Raw genomic sequence first — 26,887 nt, 5'->3', positions numbered from 1 at the left:
GTAGGGGATTTTACCATGTTGGCCCGGCTGGTCTTGAACTCCTGACCTCAAGTGATCCACCTGCCTCGGCCTCCCAAAGTGCTGGGATTACAGGCATGAGCCACCACACCCGGCCCCCCACAGCCTTTAATGGAAGTAGTAAGACTCAATCTCCCTACATTATAGGTCTTGGGAGAATAGTATCATTTTCACATCATTTAGAGTTTGTTCCATGTTTGCTCAAATGAATATATATTCTATCAAAAACTAAGATGCCTTTTGTAGCTTATTATTTGAGAATGTTAGAACCTATATTGTGAAGAAGTGGATTACCTGTCAGAGATTAAAAAAATTCTTAAATAAGAGTAGTCAGTGTTAAGTCATTTGTGGATTTTTTTTTTCTTTTCTTTTTTTTTTTTTTTTTGAGATGGAATCTCACTCTGTTTTCCAGGCTGGAGGGCAGTGGCGCAATCTTGGCTCACTACAACCTCTGCCTCCTGGGTTCAAGCGATTCTTGTGCCTCAGCCACCTGAGTAGCTGGGATTACAGGCATGTGCCACCAAGCCTGGCTGATTTTTGTCTTTTTAGTAGAAACGAGGTTTCACCGTGTTGGTCAGGCTGGCTTGAACTCCTGACCTTAAGTGATCTGTGCACCTCGGCCTCCCAAAGTTCTGGGATTACAGGTGTGAGCCACTGCGCCTGGCTGGTTTGTGGGTTTTTGTATCTACTATTGAAAAACTTTTTTTTTTTTTTTAAATTTTTAGAATTGGCTGGCAAGAGCAGAAATCTGTAAAATGCAAAACTAAGTCCATTGCTCAAAAGCTAAATGACTGGTTTTTCATTATCCTGTTCCTTTCATTAGACTTCCGTTGTAGTACTTAGTAAACACTCCAAAGGATATCGAACTCTGAGGTCAGCCGTTCTAATGTTTTAAAGAAGATTTGTGATATTTGTATCTGGAAGTAGACAAATAATTACTGTAATAGTCTGGATTTGTCATTTTTATACTTACTGGAGTTGCACAATTGCATTTTTAAGTACTAGAGATAAGTAAAACACTGCATAAATTAGGTGCTTCTATTTAAAGTAGAAAATGATTACTTTCTATACCTTATTAAGAAGATCTTGAAGACTAAGAAAGCTTGAGGACCTTAATGGCATACTTTAAGATTTTTAGGGGCCAGGCGGAGTGGCTTATGCCTGTAATCCCAGCACTTTGGGAGGCCAAGGTGGGCGGATCACGAGGTCAGGAAATCAAGACCATCCTGGCTAACACAGTGAAACCCTGGCTCTACTAAAAATACAAAAAATTAGCCTGGCGCGGTGGCGGGTGCCTGTAGTCCCAGCTACTTGGGAGGCTGAGGCAGGAGAATGGCGTGAACCTGGGAGGCGGAGTTTGCAGTGAGCTGATATCGCGCCACTGCACTCCAGACTGGGCGACAGAGCGAGACTCCATCTCAAAAAAAAAAAAAAGGTTTTTAGGAATTTCACATTCGTGGAGTAGTTAGCAGAGCCCATTTTTCTGAGAATTAGGCTCTAACTTTTAGTTGTAATTTAGATAAGTTCCAAAATAAGTTTTTAAACATTTAAGCTTCTTTGCATGATTTTATCCATTTACGTTATTCAGGATAAGCATCTATTTGTTTATCAAGTAATGTTTTCTTTCAACTTTGTTTTTTGTGGCAGATGTTTATAAATTCTTCTGTGGGATCAGAGGGCACGCCTATTATAACCAGAAAACTCCAAGTATAGCAGCAAGGATGGATGAACAGGCTCTATTAGGGCTAAATCCAAATGCTGATTCAGACTTTAGACAAAGGGTAAGTTACTCTGCTGAATCATTTTTTAACTATGTCACTACAGATTGGCATTAGAGGGCGTGAATAAAAATGCACCTGGCAAAAGTCTACTTTGGGTAGAAATGAACAGAAACAAAAAAATTTGAGGTGTTTGAATATATTTTGAATATAGAAACAGTGAGTGTTGTGATTTATTTTCTGTTTACTTGGCCAAACAAAAGTATTAAAATTTCATGTGATTCAAGGCAGATCTTTATGCAACATCAGTCATTATTTCTAATTATTCAAAAGTTGTAATGCAAAGGATTCGTTTAAGAGACTTTCCATAGCAGCAGACGTGTATTTTATTTTCTCTTTGCTTGGCTTGATCTATACAAGCTGTTTTAACACTTACCTTAATGATTTTTTTTTTATTATTTTTTTGTAGAGATAGGGTTTCACCATTTTGCCCAGGCTGGTCTCGAACTCCTGAGCTCAAGCAATCTGCCCACCTCAGTCTCCTAAAATGCTGGGATTATAGGCATGAGCCACCCTGCCTGGCCACATTAGTGATATTTAACATTCTTGTTATTTGGTCTAGGCAGACATAAATAAGCAGTTATGATAGGTTATGCTTTAAGTAAAATGGTTACGTGACAAGAATCCATTATAAAGTGCTGGGATAGTTGGATAAATGTAAACAATTAAATATAATATAGCCTAAAACTATAATCATGACTATAGCTGAATGATAGAAAAATATAAAGAATGAGCCTATAATTAATTTTTTTAAAGACGTGGGCATTCTGAAGTATAGGGTAAGTGGAAAGGAAAGAGGCATTTTCTTTTGACTTTTCGTAGCAAAGAATACTTTTTATAAATGAGCTAAATGAGGTTAACAATCTCACTAAAAATTATAGCAGTTTTTATTCTTAAGAAAAAAATCTTTTAAAGCAGTAAAAAACAATCCCAACTAGTTTCTAATACAGTACCGTGTGCGTGTCTCTGCTACTAAATAAGTAACTAGCCCTTCAGATACAGGAAAATAACAGGAATTGAGATTTAACTATCTGGCTAATTACAAGGTACCTATCAAACCAGTTAGGACATCAAAAGATATTTAAAATCCATGTCTTTGTGTAAACAAATCTTTCTTGCCATAGGGTTTTATGCTACCTACCTTCAAACATAGTTGAAGCATCACAGATCTTTACCTTTAGTCTAGCTTGGTATTGCATGCTTATAATTAAAAGCCTTTGTATGTTTAGTTATTAAATGGCCTTTACTGTTATTTTTATGTGCCTCTTGAAATCTTTCATTTCTTAAGTTCCAGCATGCAATTTTTGGATGAAAGAGGCATTTTCTTTGCCTCTTAAGTTCCAGCATCCAATTTTTTAAAATGTGCCATGATTTCTTTTTCAGAAAATTAAAACCAATACGTTATTAGTGGTTTTAATACAGAAGTTCTGCTTTTTGTCAATAAAAATGGGTTCTGTCACAGACGTGTTTTAAGCATCCAGGTCCAGGCATAATTCAGTATCCATTTAGCCAATCTGAGTAACAATTTATTAGGATGAAAGGGAAGAAATCTTAAGGAAAGTGAATTCTGAAGCCCTTTTGTTGCAGTTCGGGAGTAGTGGAAACTTAATTCAGCTTGGTGGTGAGAAGAATGACTGTCTGCCAACCCCAATTGCTCAGTTGTCTATCTGTAATTCTCTGTTTTTTACATGGGCAATAAAAGTTGAACTGACTCTTGTCACATAGAGTCAATCAACCATTAGAAAAAAGATATGGAGTAGAACTAGGTGATGAAAGCTAGGACTTGTTTGTCAGTGTTGTAGAATTTTGTTTTTTTAATTCTTAGTAATGCATAGATTCAGAATACAAAGGCTTTGTTTAAAAACTAAAAACTTCCAGGTTATCTCTCCTCTCCTTCCCCTCACCCCTGCCCCCCGCCCCCTTTTTTTTTTTTTTTTTTTTGAGACAGAGTCTCACTCTGTTGCCCAGCCCGGAGTGGAATGGCACCATCTTGGCTCACAGCAACCTCCAACTCCCGGGTTCAAGAGATTCTCCTGCCTCAGCTGGGATTAGAGTAGCTAGGATTAGAAGCACACACCACCATGCTCAGCTAATTTGTGTATTTTTAGTAGAGATGGAGTTTCACCATGTTGGTCAGGCTGGTCTCGAAATCCTGACCTTGTGATCTCCCCGCCTCAGCCTCCCAAAGTGCTGGGATTACAGGCGTGACCCACCGCGCCCGGCCTCCTCCTTTCTAAAAAATAAAACACTCGTCTTTGGTTTAAAACCTGTTATTATTTAAAGAAAATGGTATGTCATGACATTTCTAGCAGCTGAAACCACCTCTCCCCTCTTTTGTAAGTGAAATATTAGGTGGTAATACAACATACATGATTAACTTCTACCTTGTCCTCTGGCCTCTGAGATATTCCTAAAGAAAACCCTATGTTTCATGGACTGCTGTTAGAAACAACTAAGCTAGTAGTATCTTTTATAGCTGCCTGTGCTCTTATAGTCTTAACTTCTAAAGAGAGACATTATTTACTCTGGGCTGTTTTCCAATACCAACAACCAACTCTCTTGATTTCTGTGGACACCAACTGGGTGCCCTGCAAATCAACTCAATTCTGACACTACCAGGATTAGCATCACATCCCACAAGTTATGGGCTCAGTCTTACAAACCGCCCCCACTTAAGACACTAATTGAGTCCAGAACCTCTCATATTTCTGATGATGGAGTAGCCTACAGAACTTAGAAAAACAGTTGACTTTCTTGTACTGATTAAGGATACACCTCATGAGCAGCCACCTGGAAGCGATGCATAGGGCAAAGTATAGGGGAAGGGGCACAGAGCTTTTGTGCCCTCTCTAGGAACACCACCCTCTCAGCATCTCGATGTGTTTGCCAACCTGGAAGTTCAAGAGTTTTTATAGAGCTGAATCTTCAGTCCCCTCTCCTCTTCCCAGAGGTTGGTGGTTAGGGCTAAAAGTTTCAACACTCTAATCAATTGGTCTTTCTGGTAACAGCCCTATCCTGAGGCTGTCTAGGGTTCCCACACCAAGTTACCTCATTAACATAAACTCAGTTGACCTCGAAGTCTCTAGTGATCCTTCCACCTTAGCCTCCCAAGTAGTTGGGACTGTAGGTGCACGTCACCACTTCTGGCTAATTTTTATTTTTTTTTGTAGAGACAGGGTCCCACTATGTTGCCCAGGCTAGTCTTGAACTGCTGGCCTCAAGTGATCTTCCCACCTTGGCCCCCCAGAGTGTTGGGATTATAGGTGTGAACTGCTGTGCCTGGCCCAAAGGGCTCATTATAAATAACAAAAGGCAGTCCTGTCACTCAGAAAATTTTCCAAGAGTTTTAAGAGCTCTGAGCCAGCAACTGGCTGCAAAGCCCAAATGTATTTTTTTGTTATACCACATATTTAATATTATATTTGGTGATCTTCACCTAATCACCTTCATTTACCTGATCTTCTGTCAGTGGGAGCAGCCATTGAGACCATGTATGAAAACCCGTTCTCTCATTCATACGGTTACATAGCATAGGAAACTATCACCTAAATATAAATACAGTGGCTTTGATCTGTAACCCAAAGAAAAAAACAACTTTACATCTCGATGACCCAGTGTGTGTGTATATATTTATATGTACATATGCAGATAAATAACTAAAGTTACAGAAAGTAATATTCTTGCTAGGGTACAGTACAGAATATCTAATATTCTCTATTTCATTTTTAAAAATTATTGTTCAGGACCCGTAAACTGATTTCATCACTAGCGGGAGACACCACCATTTTAAAAATATTTACCAATTGAAATTAGGTTTCTCTAAGGCTAATGTTTCTTTTACCTCATGTCAGGTTTTGTATCGTACATAATTGCTGTCAAATCATCTAGCAGTGTTTCCAGTTGACGTGCAATTTTCTTGTCTATTAGAGATACTTTTCACAAGATGTTCACTACTATTTGTCCCATTGCCATGTGTGAAACCTGCATCTGGTACAACATGCTGATGGGAAGAGTGCCTGAAGTAACTCCCATTTTCCCAACAGTTTGGTAGAGAGCATATGGACTTCGTGCTGCATCCATTCTAGAGTACTCTTGCTCCTTGTTGGCACTGTTACTTGTGATTACAAGGCCTTCAATTCATAAACTTAGAGATAAGAAACTTCCTCAAGCTTTGACCTTTTCAGTTACTTAATATTTTTCAAAATTCATATCATTTGTACTCCAATTTTAATCTCTTCAGGGAACTTACATTATATAATTAAAGACTTGAAATACTCTCCTGTGTAACAGTAGATCAGATAAGGTACACAGTATGTTTTATCTTTTATAATCACCGCTTTAATAGCAGATGTGCTATTAAATAGGAAAAGTGCCCTTCACATGCCATTTTATAATTGCATATTATAAAATGATCACACCCTTAACTCATCCTCCGCAATTTCTCAGTAGTGTGGCACTTGACAAAGCACTTGCTCTCATTCTTCATAATAATCCCATGAAGGCTGCGGGGCATTTTTGTGTTGTTGCTGCTGTAAGAAAACAGGTTTGATTATCTAACTGATGGAATTTATATTTATTTAACCTATTTATAGGAATGACCCCAAGTTGCATATATTCGCATGCTTGCATTTAATGTTTTAGCTGTTTTTCTATTAAGTTTACTGATTTGTTATAGGTTTGCAACTCTCAGAATATTTTGTTTAGTATTAGCAGGGCATTGAGATTGTTTATTCTAAATGCGTTTTTTTGTTTTGCAATCTTATAGGCCCTGGCCTATTTTGAGCAGTTAAAGATTTCCCCAGATGCCTGGCAGGTATGTGCAGAAGCTCTAGCCCAGAGGACATACAGGTAATTAAAAACAAAATTTGCATGACAATTTAAATTTCTGTGGACATGACGGGACTGTGAAATTTACCTGTATTTGGAAAGTGTTTTCGTAAAAACATTTTATGACTTTTTTTTTTGAAAAGCCATTAACATATAGTCATTCCATGTAGAAATGAGAAAAGTAGTAAACCCAGTTTGGCCATTTCAGAATTAACTTTTCAGTAAAATCATCCTTTGGTATACATTGTGTACCTGTCACCAGATCCCAGCTGGAATAAAGTGCAGTAAAAACTTCCTTATCTTATGATTGAGAGTGATAACTGCTTTCCTAAAACGTTGGTAAAGACGGTGATTGTAAATGATATATATCTTAATTTTTTAAATTATTTATTTTATTATTATTATTTTTTTTTTTTTTATTTTTTTCTTGAGACGGAGTCTCGCTCTGTCGCCCAGGCTGGAGTGCAGTGGCGTAATCTAGGCTCACTGCAAGCTCCACCTCCTGGGTTCTCGCCATTCTCCTGCCTCAGCCTCCTGAGTAGCTGGGACTACAGGCACCCACCACCATGCCCGGCTAATTTTTTTGTATTTTTTTTTAGTGGAGACAGGGTTTCACTGTGTTAGCCAGGATGGTCTCGATCTCCTGACCTTGTGATCCACCCGTCTCGGCCTTCCAAAGTGCTGGGATTACAGGCGTGAGCCACCACGCCCCACCTATATCTTAATTTTTAATTTTAACTTAAGGTATATAATCATTCAGTGACCAATCTTTTGATATTGGACCCCAGTCTTTATCTTTGTATACTAACTAGCATTCACTTTATTCATAGGTTGGTCACACCTGTAACCCATCCTCTACAATTTCTAGCATGGGTGTCTGTACAGTGAGTGACGATCCATAGATTTTTAAGATATTTGTCCCCGCCTCTCAAGTCTTCTGGTTATATAGGCCATGTCAAATATGTACAAGATTTTTTCCTTCTGCAGTGTGGCTTTCTATGAAATCTTTCTAAAGCATTCAACTAACTTTTTACAGAAATAGGAACTCTCTTATACTCACTTCATTGGCAGGTTGTTGGTCTCTAGAGGATCTTTGTCAGTGTTTATAGCTGGCTTACTGCAACTCTGCCACTCCCCTAGAAAGACAGTTGGAAGTGGGTAATTGGTGTGTTAACTTTTGCCCGCATCTTATATAAGCAAGGGCACCATATTTGTAACTTAGTTTCCTGTATGAAACTTTGAAGCTGGACTGGCAGTCCATGTGGCCCCGCTTGTTTTGGATTTGGCTACAATAGAACTACTGGGGTTGAATTTTAAGCAGGACTTGGATGACCATCTCTACTTTCACTCAGACTCTGGCTGTTTCGCCATTTGTCATTTTACACCTAACCTGTTATTGTAAAATGAAGGGACTGTTCCAGGAATCTTAATATTTTGGTTATTTTGCTTGTCAGATTTAATGGGAATTTTAAATATTGTATAATATTTAGAGTTCTCATAGCTTTTTAAGTAAATGGATTTTAACGTCATAAAGTGAGACCAGTAAGTATGAAACAAGCCGAAGGTCTAGTTTGAGAAACTTTTCTGCTGTGTTACTCACTACTATTTTGCCTTTGATTTGTTTTCCTCAGTTCATATTCTGCTTATCTCATTTTCTTTTTTTCTTTTTCAGTGATGATCATGTAAAGTTTTTCTGCTTTCAAGTACTGGAACATCAAGTTAAATACAAGTAAGGCTTTTCTCACTGTTTTGACTCAGATTTGTGGGGAGAGGTCATTTTTTTAATTTAATGTTTTTCTTCCTTAAGGAAACCATAATACAGGTTGTAAATTGACAGTGTGTATGTTATATCCAGGTTATAGATATGCTTTGATGTATCCCAAAGTGTTTTAAAAATGCTGAGTTGGCCAGGCGCGGTGGCTCACCTGTAATCCGAGCACTTTGGGAGGCTGAGGCCAGTAGATCACTTGAGGTCAGGAGTTTGAGACTAACCAGCCTGGCCAACATGGTGAAACCCCGTCTCTACGAAAAATACAGAAATTAGTCAGATGTGGTGGCATGCAACTGTAAAACCAGCTACTCAGGAGACTGAGGCACGAGAATTGCTTGAACCCGGGAGGCAGAGGTTGCAGTGAGCCGGGATCACACCACTGCGCTCCAGACTGGGTGACAGCGAGACTCCGTCTCAAAAATAAAAAAAGTACTGAGTTTGTTGGTTACATATAAAAATCCAAGGCTGAGCGCAGTGGCTCATGCATATGATCTCAGCACTTTGGGAGGCCAAGGCAAGAGGATCGTTTGAGCTCAGGAGTTTGAGACCAGCCTGGGCAACATAGTGAGACCTCATCTCTACAAAAATTCTTTTAAAAAATTAGCCAGGCATGGTTGTGTGCTTCTGTATTCCCAGCTACTGGGGAAGCAGAGGCCAGGAGGTTGAGGCTCCAGTGAGCCATGATAGTGCCACTGCACTTCAGCCTGGGCAATACAGCAAGACCTTGTCTCAAAAAAAAAAAAAAAAAAAAGAAAAAGACATTTCACAGAAAAATCTAGATTTCCAGCTTTTCTGGAAAAGTCAGAATATCTGGTAACACCAGGCCTGTTTTTCTACATGACAGCTCTCTTAGAGTTAAGTAGCTGCATGGGCACTTGTGTTCAGAATCTCTGACTTACTAATTAAGCAAAATAACAAATCACTACTGAGAGGATTCCTAGTTCACCTATGGGTTTATTCTGTAGATCACAGACCACAAAACATATTTTCTTTCGAAAAATTGTGTAGCCATCATTTGTTTCAACATGAATAGAATCACAAATTAAAGATTGATATTGATGCCCTACCTGCCACTCTTGTCCTTATCTTTAAAGCAATGATGAGTGGCATTATCAGTTTATGTTAGGAAACTAGATAATTGAGAGCTGTACAAATTTTCCCTTTCAAATATATGAGGCTGTTATTTTTCACAACCATAGACACCAAATATAGCCATTATTCTTTTTCTTCTCTATTTTGAACAGATACTCAGAACTAACCACTGTTCAACAACAGCTAATTAGAGAGACGCTCATATCATGGCTGCAAGCTCAGGTAAAATCGTAATTTCATTCAGTACCTCAAATTACTAGATATTTAAACTTATTTTTTGCAAGAGTTTGGAACTTTACCTCAAAGATTTTCATCAGTGTTTCTCCATTTGATTTCATAGCTTTTTTAAAAGGTGCTGGTTTTAAAGATCATGGAAGTGGGAGTTTAGCAATAATTTAATATTATATCAATGACTGAAATGGTCATAGTTTCCATGACATATTATGGAAACTTTGGTTTTAAAATGTAGTTGTTTTTAACTACTTGACAAACGCTGCTTTCTGTTTGGCTCTTAAAGGTGAGCCCTCCTGGACAGCCTCTCCACAAGAGCCCTGTATAAAGGGCCAGTTGAGTTCTTTTCAGTTAATTTTAGCTAATCTTAACGCATAAAGCAGTAGTGTAGCTAGAGTTTTTATTTTCCTTAAAGAGCAAGTAGATAGAAGAAATTATAGGAACTATTAAAACTCTGCACATGAAACTTTTCTGTCAAAGTGTAAGAATGAGGAGTAATCGTTACAGCCTTTAATGGTTCATTTAATTGTTCTTCATCTGGTCAATCACTTAAATACTTTTGATAATTTTGATAATCGTAATTATCAAAATAATTTTGAAGAATATTTGTTGCATAGTTTATCTGGGCCATGTTGACGTTTGATGAAACTTTGCCTTTAAATAAGACAACTGGTGTTTCTGGGTCTTTTCAATTTACATTTAATTTTATGGACTGTTTCTCTGTTTGTCAGATGCTGAATCCCCAACCAGAGAAGACCTTTATACGAAATAAAGCCGCCCAAGTCTTCGCCTTGCTTTTTGTTACAGAGTATCTCACTAAGTGGCCCAAGTTTTTTTTTGACATTCTCTCAGTAGTGGACCTAAATCCAAGGGGAGTAGATCTCTACCTGCGAATCCTCATGGCTATTGATTCAGAGTTGGTGGATCGTGATGTGGTGCATACATCAGAGGCAAGTAACCATGAATTTTTTATATTTAATGGAAGTTTTGTAGGAGATAATTGGCACATAATAAAAGGAGCAGGGAAGTTTGCTTTCTTGAGGTAAACTTTCTTAAGTTATATAATTATAAATTTACCTGATGTTTTGGATTTTATTTTATGAAGGAACTCAAACTTGGTTTTTTTTTTTTCAGAGATATATTGAAATTAAAGTATTACGTTAAATTTTTTATTTTTTGACTTTTTTGAGACAGAGTCTTGCTCTGTTCCCCAGGCTGGAGTGCAGTGGCGCAGTCTTGGCTCACTGCAACCTCCGCCTCCTGGGTTCAGGCGATTCTCCCACCTCAGCCTCCCTAGTAGCTGGGATTATAGGCACATGCCACCACACCTGGCTAATTTTTGTATTTTTTGTAGAGGTGGGGTTTCGCCAGGCGGGACTCGAACTCCTGACTTCAGGTGATCCGCCCACCTTGCCCTCCCAAAGTGCGGGGATTACTGGCATGAGCCACTGCGCCCAGCCTAAATTTTTTTTAACTAGGCAAATACTGTAGCGACATACACAAGTTGATTTTCTTTTATGAATCTGTTGAGAAAGGTAGTCTGTATTTAATACTGCTATATAGTTCCTGAGCAAGGAAGAAGCATTGCTTAGGAGTTGTCAGTGTTGCTGCTTCTGTATTTTTCATCACATAGTGTAAGTACTATGTTAGTCTATTGAGAAATAACTTAAAATATGCTTAAGATTTCTAAGCAATGCTTATTTATAGTTTGTATTTACTAAGAAATTAACTCTGACACTGAGGAGTAGAACAGAAAGAGGAAATACAAAGAATCACAGGATATGATCTTAGAGCTGGTAAATAGGAAATACTGGTAGGGAATGTGTTAACAAGTCTGAAAGTTTACTCTCTGCAAGTATATTCAGATATCAAACATTATTTTGTAAGGTAATCTACTTTGCATTTGGCGTTTTGTATTTTAGGAGGCTCGTAGGAATACTCTCATAAAAGATACCATGAGGGAACAGTGCATTCCAAATCTGGTGGAATCATGGTACCAAATATTACAAAATTATCAGTATACTAATTCTGAAGTGACGTGTCAGTGCCTTGAAGTAGTTGGGGCTTATGTCTCTTGGATAGAGTTATCCCTTATAGCCAATGATAGGTAAGTATGCCTATTATTTTTATAGTATAAACTTGTAAAATACAGTATCTAAAACTCATGACTTTGAAAATGTTACAATTTTATTGTCCCATTACCAGGTTTATAAATATGCTGCTAGGTCATATGTCAATAGAAGTTCTACGGGAAGAAGCATGTGACTGTTTATTTGAAGTTGTAAATAAAGGAATGGACCCTGTTGATAAAATGAAACTAGTGGAATCTTTGTGTCAAGTATTACAGTCTGCTGGGTTTTTCAGCATTGACCAGGTTGGTAAATTTATATAAAACATTGTATGTAAAGTTGTTAGAACAAACTGGGATAGGTACTAAGTTAAATATAATAATAGCCTTTTTTTTCTTCTAAAGGTTATAAACCCTCCTTGAGATTATAATATAAACCACTGTATCTAGCCAAAATGTTCTCAGTAGCATTCTCCTTGGAGAATGGGTTATACCAGTTCTTAAACCTGAAAGCCTGCAGTTTCACATTTCTCACAAACTCTCAGGAGATGCTGACACAACTTGTTCATAGTAGAATTGAGATTTTTTGTTTTGTTTTGTTGTTTGAGATGGAGTCTCACTCTGTAGCCCAAGCTGGAGTGCAGTGGTGCTATCTCGGCTCACTGCAACCTCTGCCTCCCGGGTTCAAGTGATTCTCCTGTCTCATCCTTCCGAGTAGCTGAGATTACAGGCGCATGCCACTACACCCAGCAAATTTTTTACCTTTTTGGTAGAGAAGGGGTTTCACCATGTTGGCCAGGCTTGTCTCGAACTCTTGACCTCAGGTAATCCACCCACTTCGGCCTTCCAGAGTGCTGGGATTATAGGCATAAGCCACCGTGCCCGGCCTGGAATTGTTAAATATATGACGTCATTTTAAAATTGAATCCTGTAATTAGCACTTGATTCATATTAAAGTTCAGTTTTTCCTCTTAGCTTGGGCAGGCAGTTTTAAACAGAGATGTGTCTTGATTGCTTATAGGAAGAAGATGTTGACTTCCTGGCCAGATTTTCTAAGTTGGTAAATGGAATGGGACAGTCATTGATAGTTAGTTGGAGTAAATTAATTAAGAATGGGGATATTAAGAATGCTCAAGAGGCCCTACAAGCTATTGAAACAAAAGTGGCACTGATGTTGCAGCTACTAATTCATGAGGATGATGATATTTCTTCTAATATTATTGGATTTTGTTATGATTATCTTCATATTTTGAAACAGGTAAGTTTTTGTTTTATTCTTTTTGCTCAATACATAATACAAAGGAGCCATGGAGAAGTGGAAAATATGGAAGAATTAAAAATGAGAAAATACCCATAATTCTACTACCTAAAGATATTTACTGTTAAATACTAATGTAATTCCATCTTAAAAAAAAAAAGAATTGGCCAGAAAATAGTTTCAGGTTCTAAATTCAGTAGACTAACCAGCTTCAGAGGTAGTTATAGGTTTAGGTTATTTTTTTATTTTGAACCTGTCTTTATTTGTGAATACAGTTGAAATTTTCATAAACATGGTTTGTTATTTTAATTTACGTGTACATCATTCATTTCTCATAAACAATTTTTTTTTTTTGAGACGGAGTTTTGCTGTTGTTACCTAGGCCGGAGTGCGATGGCGTGATAACTTAGCTCACCACAACCTCCACCTCCCAGGTTCAAGCGATTTTTCTGCCTCAACCTCCCAAGTACCTGGGATTACAGGCATGCACCACCATGCCCAGCTGGTTTTGTACTTTTAGTGAAGACAGGGTTTCTCCATGTTGGTCAGGCTGGTCTTGAACTCCCTACCTGAGGTGATCTGCCCACCTCACCTTCCAAAGTGCTGGGATTACAGGTGTGAGCCACCACACCCCACAACAATTTTTTACAATTAAAGTTTCTCCCACTTCCAAAAAGAACTTATAGGTGGTGTTAGTCTCCATATTACAGCATTTAGCAATTAAAATAATTAGGAACTTAACAATATGACATTGATGAAAGCTGTTTCTGTATATTTACTTTGAATTAATTGAATCAAGTCAAGCTTCAAATATGTTCCCAAATGACTTTAGTTTCTGTTTTGTTGTAGTAAACATAACATGTATCTTTATGTATACTTTAAGAAATTTTATGCAGTGTGGAAAGGTATGATCACTATCGGTAATTCCATTGTACATCTCTTAATGGTTTTGTAGGCTTGTTTTGCTTTGTTTAAAAACCTTTGCAGAATATGTTGTAGGTGGTTTTGTCTACATGTCAAGTTACTTACTAGAAGTGGCATTACTTGATCTTAAGTTAGGTTAGGTACATTTTAAATATAGGCAGCTGCTGCTAAACTGCCCTCCAAAAAAGTTGTGTGCGTGTTTTCAAAGCTCTTAATTGATTAGAGGCCGGGCATAATGGCTGTCATCTGTAATCCCAGCACTTGGTAAGGCTGAGGTGGGAGGATTGTTTGAGGCCAGGAGTTTGAGACCAGCCTGGGCAACATAGGAAGACTCTATTTCTATAAATAATAGAAAGCCAGCCAAGTGTGGTGGCACACGCCTGTGGTCCCAGCTAACTTGGGAGGGTGAGGTGGGAGGATCTCTTGAGCCAGGGAGTTGGAGGTTGCAGTGAGCCATGACTGCACCACTGCACTCCAGCCTGGGCAACAGAGCAAGACCTTGTCTCAAAAAAAAAAAAAAAAAAAAAAACAGGTCTTAATTGATTAGAAAAATGTTCTGATACTCAGGTATAACTTTAGAAAACCTAATAAGTTATTGCTTTTACTTTTTAACAGCTTACAGTGCTCTCGGATCAGCAAAAAGCTAATGTAGAGGTAACTGACTTTATGCTTCTTTTAAACCAATGATAGATTCTTAGTGTGTAATTTGCCTTGAAATGTACTTAATTTCAAATTATATCAAATTAGAAGGAGACTGACAAAAACTCTTTTATTCTCAATTTTATTCTTAGGCAATCATGTTGGCCGTTATGAAAAAATTGACTTACGATGAAGAATATAACTTTGAAAATGAGGTAAGAATTTTTTTTGTTGAGGAGAAAGGAGTTTTAATTTTATTATTATATCAAATTAATATTTCAAGTTCTTATTGTTTTGGGGCCCTTTAAAACATGAAGTTCTTGAAAAATTAGTCTGTTTGTATTGACACCAACCTTGGGTGAAATTAATAGAAGCCTCTTAATCCTTCGTTTTTGATATTTTATCCATTAAGAGCCACCCCCCCTTCCTTTTTTTTTGCTTTGGTACAGAGTCTCACTGTGTCACCCAGGCTGGAGTGCAGTGGTGCCATCTCAGCTCACTGCAACCTCTGCCTCCTGGGTTCAAGTGATTCTTGTGCCTCAGCCACCTTAGTAGCTGGGATTACAGGCATGTGCCGCCACGCCCGGCTAATTCTTATATTCTTAGTAGAGACGGGGTTTCGCCGTGTTGGCCAATTTGGTCTTGAACTCCTGGCCTCAAGTGATCTGCCTGCCTCAGCCTCCCAAAGTGTTGGGATTACAGGTGTGAGCCACTGCACCTGTCCCATTAACAGCCCTTTTACAAATACTCTGTAGCACTGAACATAGTAAAATATTGATAATATTATTGGTGATCATATTTCACTTTATATTTTGTAAGAGTGATGAACTCTAGTCACAAGGCTATACTGGCAGAGGAAATGAGGCGCTCTAGACTTGTTCCAGTTAAAGGTGTTTTTCAATTGTGAGTGGGTCAGCCCCCATTAAACAAGGGCCATTGGTGCTTTCTAGGTATTCAGTCATGGTATTCGCTGCTAAGCTTTGTTCTAAAGTGTTGTATTCCCCCACCTCAGGCATTCAGAAACTTAGGGTTGTAAAAGGATAATAGTGGTGCTGACCAACACACTGCACACCTGGGATGTGCCAGGCTCCTAACATTTAATATCTCCAGTTATACCACATTATTACCGCTTTTTACAGTGGATATTGACTTACAAGAATAAATAAGGTGCAAAGAATTCAAAGCCCATTCTAGTGCTAGACTATTGTCTTTAACCTTCTTAGACTATTTCTGGCTCTAGGCTTTTGAGGCCTATAGCTTTGTGCAGAAATACTTATTTGTGAGCTGGCGGGGAGAAGTTATTAAGCATAATAAGTTTTTCTATATAAATAGTGACAAAAAATAAAAGTACGAAATTATAAATGCGGAAAAATACAGGAGAACTGGATATTTACATGAATTTTAAGGTCTTTTACGTTTTTTATTTATTTTTATTATTATACTTTAAGTTTTGGGGTACATGTGCAGAACATGCAAGTTTATTACATAGGTATACATGTGCCATGGTGGTTTGCCGCGCTGATCAACCCATAAGTTTTTTGAATGGGGATTTTAACCTGTATCATAGGGTGAAGATGAAGCCATGTTTGTAGAATATAGAAAACAACTGAAGTTACTGTTGGACAGGCTTGCTCAAGTTTCACCAGAGTTACTACTGGCCTCTGTTCGCAGAGTTTTTAGTTCTACACTGCAGTAAGTTTGTCATTACTTTTGTAACAAGCCTTTCTTTTGCTCTTTGATATGGGTCAAAATAAATGATTCATATGACTTATTAGTCCATGTTACTTATTGAGATCTTATGTGTTTCTCTGGAAACAATGCACTTGTCTTCTTGATTTATCTTGATCCTTTCTACCTTTGTGATATATTGCCTGGGAAAGTTAACAATTGCTATGACTTTTTAATAATTAAAAAGGCTTTTGTTGGTGTCTTACCCTGTGCATAATTCTCTGTATGAAAAATTTATCTTTAAATCTCATTGACATATTATACCTTGGTAGGAATTGGCAGACTACACGGTTTATGGAAGTTGAAGTAGCAATAAGATTGCTGTATATGTTGGCAGAAGCTCTTCCAGTATCTCATGGTGCTCACTTCTCAGGTGATGTTTCAAAAGCTAGTGCTTTGCAGGATATGATGCGAACTGTAAGTATACTGAAGATAATTTTGACCATAAATTTCTGTTTTCAGTATAAGCTAATGGGAGTTCCTTAATTGTTAGAGCTTAGTATATGTTAATACTGGGGCATTTTGATGTTGCAATAAATAAGAGATTTCCTAACTTTTTCCTGCTCTAGCTGGTAACATCAGGAGTCAGTTCCTATCAGCATACATCTGTGACGTTGGAGTTCTTCGAAACTGTTGTTAGATATGAAAAGTTTTTCACAGTTGAACCTCAGCACATTCCATGTGTACTAGTAAGTACTCTGGATTTTTGTTACTTTCCATGGGTTTCAGCTAATGACTTGATAGTATAGTATTGTATTTTTCTGTCTATAACTTTTCTCAGAATCAAAACCTCTCAGAAATGCCTGGCACACACTGAAAGTAACCCCTCCTCCAGTTCTTTGAAATGGATAGTTTGTGCCCAATTAGTCAACTAAAACAAGTTCTCAAGGGACTGTTTGTATGTAGTTTAGAATTACTTGTATATTCCTAGTCCCTGCCTTTTAGGAGCTAAGAAGTAAAATGTGGTGTGAACAAAAATGTAGCAGAACAATATCAACAAAACCCTTGAAAAAGTACAGAAATAGTAAAAGCGTCTCCTTCTTTAGATGGCTTTCTTAGATCACAGAGGTCTGCGGCATTCCAGTGCAAAAGTTCGGAGCAGGACAGCTTACCTGTTTTCTAGATTTGTCAAATCTCTCAAGTGAGTATGAAATTGCAGCTATTATGTTTAGTTATTTTTTAAGTTACTGGATAGATGTAAAACAATAGTAAAGACATGGAATCAACCTAGGTGCCCATCAGTGGTGGATTAGATAAAGAAAATGTAGGCCAGGTGTGGTGGCACATGCCTATAATCCCAACACTCTGGGAGGCCGATCACGAGGTCAGGAGTTGGAGACCAGCCTGGCCAACATGGTGAAACCCCATCTCTACTAAAGATACAAAAAATTAGATAGGCATGGTGGCGGGTGCCTGTAATCCCAGCTACTCAGGAGGCTGAGGCAGGAGAATCGCTGGAACCTGGGAGGTAGAGGTTGCAGTGAGCCAAGATCGCACCATTGCACTCCAGCCTGGGTGATGGGGTGAGACTCAGTCTCAAAAAAAAGAGAAAGAAAAAATGTAGTACACATACACCATGAAATACTAAACAGCCATAACAAAGAACAAAATCATGTCCTTTACAGCAACATGGATGCAGCTGGAGGCCTTTAAGCAAATTAATGCAGAAACAAAAAAACAAATGCCACATGTTCTCACTTATAAGTGAGAGCTAAATCTTGGGTACACACAGACATAAAGCTGGGAACAAAAGACACTTGGGACTCCGCAATGAGGGAGTGGGGCAAGTGCTGAAAAACTTCCTATTGGGTACTGTGTTCAATATCTGGGTGATGGGATTGGATCAATAGAAGCACAAACCTCAGCATCCCATGATATACCCAGGTAACAAACCTCCATTTGTACCCCCTGAATTTAAAATGAAGATGGAGGCCTGGCGAGGTAGCCCACGCCTGTAATCCCAGCACTTTGGGAGGCTGAGGTGGGTGGATCACCTAAGATCAGGAGTTTGAGACTAGCCGGGCCAACATGATGAAACCCGGTCTCTACTAAAAATACAGAAAATTAGCCGGGTGTGGTGGTGGGCACCTGTAATCCCAGCTAACAGGAGGCTGAGGCAGCTTCTGGAGGAGGCTGAGTCAGGAGAATCACTTGAACCCAGGTGGCAGAATTTGCAGTGAGCAGAGATCGTGCCATTGCACTCCAGCTTGGGCGACAAGAGTGAAACTCTGTCTCAAAAAAATAAAATGAAGATAGAAATGAAAAAAAAAGTAGACATAAATTATTTTCCAAGAGGCTATGGTAGATTTGGTTCTTCCTGTTCAAGTCAAGTCATGCTTTGTCAGGTAGATGTCCCCCCCACCTTTTTTTTTTTTTTTTTTTTTGAGACGGAGTTTCCTTCTTGTTGCCCAGGCTGGAGTACAATGGCATGATCTTGACTCACTGCAACCTCTGCCTCCTGGGTTGAAGCAATTCTCCTGCCTCAGCCTACCAAGTAGCCAGGATTACAGGTGCCCATCACCACACCCGGCTAATTTTTTGTATTTTTTGTAGAGATGGGGCTTCACCATGTTGGTCAGGCTGGTCTTGAACTCCTGACCTGAGATGATCCACCCTCTTCAGCCTCCCAAAGTGCTGGTATTACAGGCATGAGCCACCACGCCCAGCCCCCATTTTATGTTGCCACTTCCTTTGCTGCTCATCAGCCAAGTACTTAGTTCAATACTGAAAGTTTTTATTGTTTTTTTGTTGTTGTTATTTTTTTGAGACAGGGTCTCATGCTGTCACCTAGGCTGGAGTGTAGTGGCTTGATTCCAGTTCACTGCAACCTCAACCTCCTCAGGCTCAGGTGATCTTCCCACCTCAGCCCCCTGAGCACCTGGGACTACAGGCATGTGACGATGGCCGGCTAATTTTTGTATTTTTTGTAGAATCGGTCTCACCACATTGCCCAGGCTGGTCTCAAATTCTTCAGCTCAGTCTTCTCACCTCGGCCTCCCAAAGTGTTGGGATTACAGAAATGAGCCACTGCACCTGGCCTGTATTATTCTTTACTAGTACCATTTTTTGGGAATGAAAACTACTTATTAGGCTTATAAGACTGTAAGTCATTTTGACAATCTTATCACTACAGAGCAGATAAAGGTAATTTTTAAAAATTAACCATAGCTAATCTTAATCAGAAGTGACTAGCCTACAACTGAACTTTTTTTTAGTTCTGTCTTAAAGGGGGAATTTGGTATTTTAGCATTGTTTTGAGCACTGTTATTAATTGTGATTTTCCTTTTTGCTATTTTTCAGTAAGCAAATGAATCCTTTCATTGAGGATATTTTGAATAGAATACAAGATTTACTAGAGCTTTCTCCACCTGTAAGTATCTGTCTCTTTAAGATATTTTACCCAAAATTCATTGAAGCCACACATGCCATTAGCCTTGCCTTTGTGGGCATTTAAAAAAAAAACTGGTGATGGAGGGAAGTGTATATGCAAAGATTAGTTCTGTTTACCAAAATTCTGTTGACATAGTAAACAAAACATAGTAATAGGAATCAAGAGTTGACAGACAATTTGGCAGCATGGGGTATATTGTTAAAATGCTGAAGCATTTTATGAAGAAGAAAAAGTTCATTAAAGATGAGCTTGCTGTTATGTTAAAATGAAAAGTATATTAAAAATTTTAAAAATGAAAAGAAAACAAAAATTAAGAAAAAAATTCAACTTCTAAATTATTCTGTTTAATCCTATAATTGTTTTAGCCATTCTTAGCAGCTGCTACTGTTACATCGAAGGTTTTCCGTGTCATTTCAGGCTTAGGGTAAAAAAAAAAAATTAAGTGCTAGTCGATCTGAATATTTTGGTGTTGGGATTGGGCCATAATCCCAAGTGTTAAAATCCTGAAATCCTAAAAACCGCAATTCCAAAAGATCAAAATCTTAAAAATATAATCCTGGAAAAAGTAATTTTAAAAAATTATTTGAAAGATATTGCTTTACATTTTAAAAATGGAATGTATTTGAGAAACATGTAAAAACATGACAGCACTTCATAGGCCACTTTACACAAAATAGGCAATAATAACATGCTTTTGCAAGCATAAACAGTTATAAAAATGACAGTTACATGTGTAAAACAGCAGACAAACTGTATTCATAAATCAGAAAGCAAAATGTGTAAGTGCATATCACTATGGTTAGTAATTGTGTGCCACTCTGCTTTATAACTGCGCTCATCTGAAATAACCATGACAGACAACCTAAGTCTTGAGAAAATTGATAAAAGACGGCAATGGGTCACTACAACATATGCAGTCACCCAAAGAACTGAGATCACAAGAAATTTTATGTTTCACAGATGCAGATGTACAGAAAGGACCTTTCTTGTGTACATGCACAGTGTTTACACAGTTAATGCTGTGTGTAATGTAATTTTGCAGAGTCAAATTTCTGATGTTCAAGGCAGCAGAAGAAAAGTCTGTCTGGCTTTCAGAGAGAGACCAATTCGCCTTATGTACTTGTTCTCTCAGAGCCCCTGGTCAATTGGATGGTGCCCGCCAACACTGAGGGCAGGTCTTCCCCACCTAGTCTACTTGGACTAACTAATCTTTCCTGGAAACACCCTCACAGACACATGCAAAATAATGCTTTACTGTGTATTGTTACTTAATTATTTAAAAGAAGTGTAGCACTCTAGTCCTTTTTTTTTTTTTTTTTGAGATAGAGTCTTGGCTCTGTCGCCCAGGCTGGAGTGCAGTGGCATGGTCTTGGCTCACTACAACTCCACCTCTCAGGTTCAAGCAGTTCTCCTGCCTCAGCCTCCCAAGTAGCTGGGACTACAGGTGCGCCACCACACCCAGCTAATTTTTGTATTTTTAGTAGAGACAGGGTTTCACCATGTTGGCCAGGCTGGTCACGAACTCCTGACCTCAAGTGATCCGCCCGCCTCGGCCTCCCAAAGTGCTAGGATTACAGGCATGAACCACCACATGCAGCCTAGCCTCATAACAATCTTATAAATAAGATCTTTACAAAAGAAAACCAGTTAGAAAGCTAACTTTAATAATTATCTTACATGATCATTTATAGAGTCTTGTTGGGGCTGGAATTAGAACCATGATCTGTTGACCTCTAATTTAGTTTTTTTTTCATTCTATGGTCCTGGGAGAAAATTTGTCTTTACAAGTATTTGATATATGAGTTGGTGTGATAGATTACATTTCCTGTTCCTAATGCACTTTTTCTAATTAAATGAGGGGAACTCGAAAAATAAAAGCTTTTAGTAAGACTGAATTTCATTCTAGGAGAATGGCCACCAGTCCTTACTGAGCAGCGATGATCAACTTTTTATTTATGAGACAGCTGGAGTGCTGATTGTTAATAGTGAATACCCGGCAGAAAGGAAACAAGCCTTAATGAGGAATCTGTTGACTCCACTAATGGAGAAGTTTAAAATTCTGTTAGAAAAGTTGGTGCTGGCACAAGATGAAGAAAGGCAAGCCTCTCTAGCAGACTGTCTCAACCATGCTGTTGGATTTGCAAGGTAAGCCTGATCACAGTTAAAATTATAAAGTGCATGTATCTACACAGACAGAACCACTTGTTCGGTGGGCACACACATTTGTGTTTCCACAGCTGGATAATCCAGAGAATTGTCTAAATCTTTGTCCTCCAAATCCAGTCAGTTAGATTTAGTTGAAGAAGGGGGATAGGTTACATACCATTTACATTTTTGCCTTGACAACTGTAAATCTTTAACTCCTCTGACTTCTTTGGTATAAATGGGTTGTGTGTTTAAGAGGATCAGCTGAAGTGTTAATATACCAAATATATATTGGGACGGGACATCTTTGGTTAGTCTTGGTTACCTTAAAGAGAAGAGCATGAGGTTTCTCTTCAGTTGTATTGTGTCCTGAAGACCACCCAAGCAGCTGTTTTTCCCCCTCTACCCATACTTTTTGTTGACAAACAAACAACAGCATGAAAGTTGTAAAGATTGCTAATTAGAAGTTAAATTGTTCTATAATATATTTAAGAACACGAGCTAGATATTAGAGAGGTTGTATAAAGAATTCTGAAGATGGTTTTCTAAATTTAAATGGGTAGTTTGCAGTTTACCTAGTACAGGCCTACTCATAAGTGGATTCATATCTTCTCTTTTCTGTCCACTTTGTCAATAGGATTTTTCTCTTTTTTTTTTTTTTCTTTTTTCTTTTTTTGGGAGACACAGTCTCGCTTTGTCACTCAGGCTGGAGTGCAGTGTTGTGACCTCAGCTCACTGCAACCTCCACCTCCTAGGCTCAAGCAATTCTTGTGCCTCAGCCTCCAAGTAGCTGGGATTGCAGGCATGTGCCACCATACCCAGCTAATTTTTCTATTTTTAGTAGACGGGTTTTCACCATGTTGTCCAGACTGGTCTTGAACTCCTGGCCTCAAGTGATTTGCCTGCCTCAGCCTCCCAAAGTGCTGGAATTAGAAGCATGAGCCACAATACCCAGCCCAGTCAATAGGATTTTAATAAAACATTTAGGTAGACTCAACATTAGAAGGATTATATTAACTACATGTCATTCATTTAAGTTAATTTGAGCTCTTTTGTTCTGGAAAGATAATTGGAAGCAGTAGTTTACAAATAGCCATATTAGCTAAAGATGGAAGTAATTGTGATGTGGAAAATAAAGGTCTGGTTATTTAGTTTTGTTAATTTTGTAATTCGTTGTGCCTTACTTTTGAATACTCCATAACACTTTTAAAGAATAAAGTTACATCTGATTGCCTGATTTTTGCTTATATAGTCGAACCAGTAAAGCTTTCAGCAACAAACAGACTGTGAAACAATGTGGCTGTTCCGAAGTTTATCTGGACTGTTTACAGACATTCTTGCCAGCCCTCAGTTGTCCCTTACAAAAGGATATTCTCAGAAGTGGAGTCCGTACTTTCCTTCATCGAATGATTATTTGCCTGGAGGAAGAAGTTCTTCCGTTCATTCCATCTGCTTCAGAACATATGCTCAAAGATTGTGAAGCAAAAGATCTCCAGGAGTTCATTCCTCTTATCAACCAGATTACGGCCAAATTCAAGGTACCGCAAACCTTCAGAGCTCTGAAAATCTCTTGAAGATCAGATGTATTTATCTTCAGACATGTTTCGGATTTTGCCCTTGGGTTTCTTTTTTTTTTTGCTTTTAATGAATTACTTGAGGGCCTCATGAATCATATGTATTTTTATCATCTGTGATGTCTGGCACACTGCCTGATACATAGGTCATGCTTAATAGATGTTTAAATATAAACAGACCCTGACCGCTTTGTGTAGCAAAAGAAAACTAGTCTGCTGTTTTAGAAGAGCATATAAAACCAATACACTGAGTACTAAATGTCTAAAGAAATAAGCACCATAATTTGGGTACCCAAGCAAGAGTTAAAAGTAATTCAATGTATTAAAGTCAGTTTTCTGTAGGACATTTAAGCTGGCTAATAAAAGTGGCTAATACTTACATAGTACTTCTTTTTTCCATTTTTCTTTTTAAATGGAGACAGTCTCACTCTGTCACATAGGCTGGAGTGCAGTGGCGCGGTCACAACTCACTGCAGCCTCCACCTCCCAGGTTCAAGCGATTCTTGTGCCTCAGCCTCCTGAGTAGCTGGAACTATAGGTGCATTCACCACACCAGGCTAATAGTTTGTACTTTTAGTAGAGACAGTGTTTCCCCATGTTGGCCAGGCTAATCTCGAACTCCTGACCTCAAGTGATCCTCCTGCCTTGGCCTCCGTAAGTGCTAGGACTACAGGCATAAGCCACCACACCTGGCCACTTACATAGTACTTTCTATGTTCAAAATCTGTTCTAAGCATTTTTTGTACATTTACTCATTTGATCTTCATACCTACCCTAGAAGTTAGGGATTCTATGTTATAGTTGAGGAAACTGAGGCATGGAGAAGTTAAAGTAATAGCAGGAAACTAATACTCAAGCTTGAAAGAATGTTTGTGTCATATGCCCTTTCAGGGTCCTAGAAAAAGTCAGGTGTTAAAGTTAAGGAGTAGTACTCCTTCGTAAAACTCAAGAGTTCATTTGTAAGCAAGTATTGAGAACATGCTATTAAAAGATGTTTTTTACCTTTGTTCAAAAAAAAGAAAAACCCTAAGAGTTTAATCATATAAACTGATTTGTAGTTTAGCAAAACAATTCATTTTTTGAGAATTTAATTTTGAAAATATTCCATGGCAATATTGTGAAATAGGTCTGACTATTATTTTAACCTAAATCTTAAGCTGTAGGAAAGGGTTTAAATTTAATGATCTTGAGTCTTTTAGTAATATTTTTTAAGGTTTTCCCCCCCCCCCTTGAAATGGAGTCTTGCTGTGTTACCCAGGCTGGAGTGCAGTGGTATGATCTCGACTCACTGCAACCTCCACCTCTCAGGTTCAAGCAGTTCCCCTGCGTCAGCCTCCTGAGTAGCTGGGACTGGGACTACAGGCGTGCGCCACTACACCCAGCTAATTTTTGTATTTTTAGTAGAGATGGGGTTTCACCATGTTGGGCAGACTGGCCTTGAACTCCTGACCTCAGGTGATTCACCCGCCTTAGCCTCCCAAAGTGCTGGGATTACACGTGTGAGCCACTGCATCTGGCCTAGTAATGTTTATGTTATATAGATTTTATCTTAAAATTGATATTTGCTAACTGAATTATGTACGCATGCATCCTAAATAGAAAAGAAAGGCTTTATGTAAAACAGTTTTTTCTAAGTTGTATATTAATATTGTTACTAATTTCTGAAGTAATGATTGTTTATCTTCAGATACAGGTATCCCCGTTTTTACAACAGATGTTCATGCCCCTGCTTCATGCAATTTTTGAAGTGCTGCTCCGGCCAGCAGAAGAAAATGACCAGTCTGCTGCTTTAGAGAAGCAGATGTTGCGGAGGAGTTACTTTGCTTTCCTGCAAACAGTCACAGGCAGTGGGATGAGCGAAGTTATAGCAAATCAAGGTGGGGATGCATGCCGTATCTAATTTGTCTGCTTAAGTCTGTGTCACTGTTGTACATCTATATGACCCAGAGCAAACTGAAGTAAATACAGAAATTTTGAAGTTTGCTATCCCATGGGAAGACAGTTTATTGTTTTCAGGGTGGGAATCGATCACTTTTATGTAAAGCACCTAAAATTAATTTGTATTCTGTTCCTTTTTTCTTTCTGCAATATTTTTTTAATTTGGTTCTTTAGCAATATAAATAACATGGTTACTTACCAGAATTGACCTGACAATTGGATCTTTATGGCAAATTTGCCATTTTGAAATATAAAATAAATGGAGCTGTATAGATTTGTGTAGAGAGTTCTGTATAGGAAATTTAGGGAACAAGATACCAGGGGCAAACTGATTTTTCATTGTTTTATTTTTTAATTTAATTTGATTTGATTTGATTTGTGAGATAGGGTCTCACTCTGTTGCCCAGGCTGGAGTGCAGTGGTGTCATCACGACTTATTGCAACCTCCACCTCCTGGGCTATCCTCCCATCTCTATCTCCTGAGTAGCCAGGACCATTGGCAGTTGCCACAATGCTGGGCTTATTTTTTGTAGAGATGGGATCTCACCATGTTGCCCAGGCTGGTCAAACTCCTGGGCTCAAGCAGTCTTCCTCGGCCTTGCAAAGTGCTGGAATTACAGACAGGAGCCACCATGCCCAGCTGATTTTTCAATGTTTAATGTTTAAACTTTAGGTGCCCAGTTAATAAAACTCAAGGGATTTTGGCAACTCTGTAAATGCTTTTTCCCCCCCCTTCATTTTTCCCATTCCACCTGTAAATGATTTTTGACTTGTTAATGTATATGAAAAGAGAACTTCAGGTTACTTTCCTAGTTAATTTTGGAAATTGCTTAAACTGAAGTTTTTCTCCTCAGGTGCAGAGAATGTAGAAAGAGTGTTGGTTACTGTTATCCAAGGAGCAGTTGAATATCCAGATCCAATTGCACAGAAAACATGTTTTATCATCCTCTCAAAGTTGGTAGAACTCTGGGGTAAGATAATTTTATTTCTTAACCTTCATTTCCCAAACTCTTTCATAAAACTCTTAGACATGAAATGGAACGTAGCCCTAACAGGGAGAGAAACTGGGAGTTGGTTTTCCCTGGTGATGAATTAATTGACTTACTTTTATATATAAGATGAAAATTTGAATTCTCTTGACAGGAGGTAAAGATGGACCAGTGGGATTTGCTGATTTTGTTTATAAGCACATTGTCCCCGCATGTTTCCTAGCACCTTTAAAACAAACCTTTGACCTGGCAGATGCACAAACAGTATTGGTAAGCACCTAGGAATCTTTGTTTACCTTGTGTGGCTCTCATATATTCCCAATTTCTTCTTTAATGCCAGGTTGATTATATTATGTTTCATTGATTTTTTTTTTTTTTAATTTAGTGATTTCAGATCAGAGTTCTTCTTTTAAAGATTTATGATACCTTCTGGAGTTTTTATGAATTCTTATTGAATCCCAGTGCTACTGCTGAATTTTACAAATTCTAGTCCTTCAACTTTAACACCTGACTTTT

General features: G+C 38.3%; 1 protein-coding gene and 1 long non-coding RNA gene across 4 annotated transcripts in view; one reads left to right on the top strand and one right to left on the bottom strand.

Moving 5' to 3' along the window:
* Positions 1-26,887, top strand: part of XPOT (exportin for tRNA) — a 44,668-nt gene that overhangs the window by 4,202 nt on the left and 13,579 nt on the right. For all 3 annotated transcript variants that reach the window (XM_055249643.2, XM_063621241.1, XM_063621242.1), the window contains 20 exons: positions 1,666-1,799; positions 6,562-6,644; positions 8,296-8,352; positions 9,639-9,708; positions 10,449-10,667; positions 11,640-11,824; positions 11,923-12,091; positions 12,807-13,043; positions 14,583-14,621; positions 14,759-14,821; positions 16,174-16,298; positions 16,607-16,751; positions 16,904-17,023; positions 17,381-17,475; positions 19,635-19,704; positions 21,632-21,870; positions 23,123-23,408; positions 25,132-25,321; positions 26,237-26,353; positions 26,526-26,641. In XM_055249643.2, the coding sequence (XP_055105618.1) occupies positions 1,740-1,799; positions 6,562-6,644; positions 8,296-8,352; positions 9,639-9,708; positions 10,449-10,667; positions 11,640-11,824; positions 11,923-12,091; positions 12,807-13,043; positions 14,583-14,621; positions 14,759-14,821; positions 16,174-16,298; positions 16,607-16,751; positions 16,904-17,023; positions 17,381-17,475; positions 19,635-19,704; positions 21,632-21,870; positions 23,123-23,408; positions 25,132-25,321; positions 26,237-26,353; positions 26,526-26,641 (2,685 nt within the window). In that variant the 5' untranslated portion in view covers positions 1,666-1,739. The remainder of the gene's footprint in view (positions 1-1,665; positions 1,800-6,561; positions 6,645-8,295; positions 8,353-9,638; positions 9,709-10,448; positions 10,668-11,639; positions 11,825-11,922; positions 12,092-12,806; positions 13,044-14,582; positions 14,622-14,758; positions 14,822-16,173; positions 16,299-16,606; positions 16,752-16,903; positions 17,024-17,380; positions 17,476-19,634; positions 19,705-21,631; positions 21,871-23,122; positions 23,409-25,131; positions 25,322-26,236; positions 26,354-26,525; positions 26,642-26,887) is intronic.
* Positions 6,024-12,678, bottom strand: LOC134733038 (uncharacterized). The gene is made up of 3 exons (XR_010116612.1): positions 12,548-12,678; positions 7,684-7,759; positions 6,024-6,325 (listed from the first exon to the last, which is right to left on the bottom strand). It is a non-coding gene; the product is annotated as an uncharacterized lncRNA (long non-coding RNA).

This window comes from Symphalangus syndactylus, chromosome 17, assembly GCF_028878055.3.
Source record: "Symphalangus syndactylus isolate Jambi chromosome 17, NHGRI_mSymSyn1-v2.1_pri, whole genome shotgun sequence".
Lineage (NCBI taxonomy): Eukaryota > Metazoa > Chordata > Mammalia > Primates > Hylobatidae > Symphalangus > Symphalangus syndactylus.
Note: the sequence above shows the minus strand (reverse complement) of the source record. Positions and strands in the feature narration are given on the sequence as shown.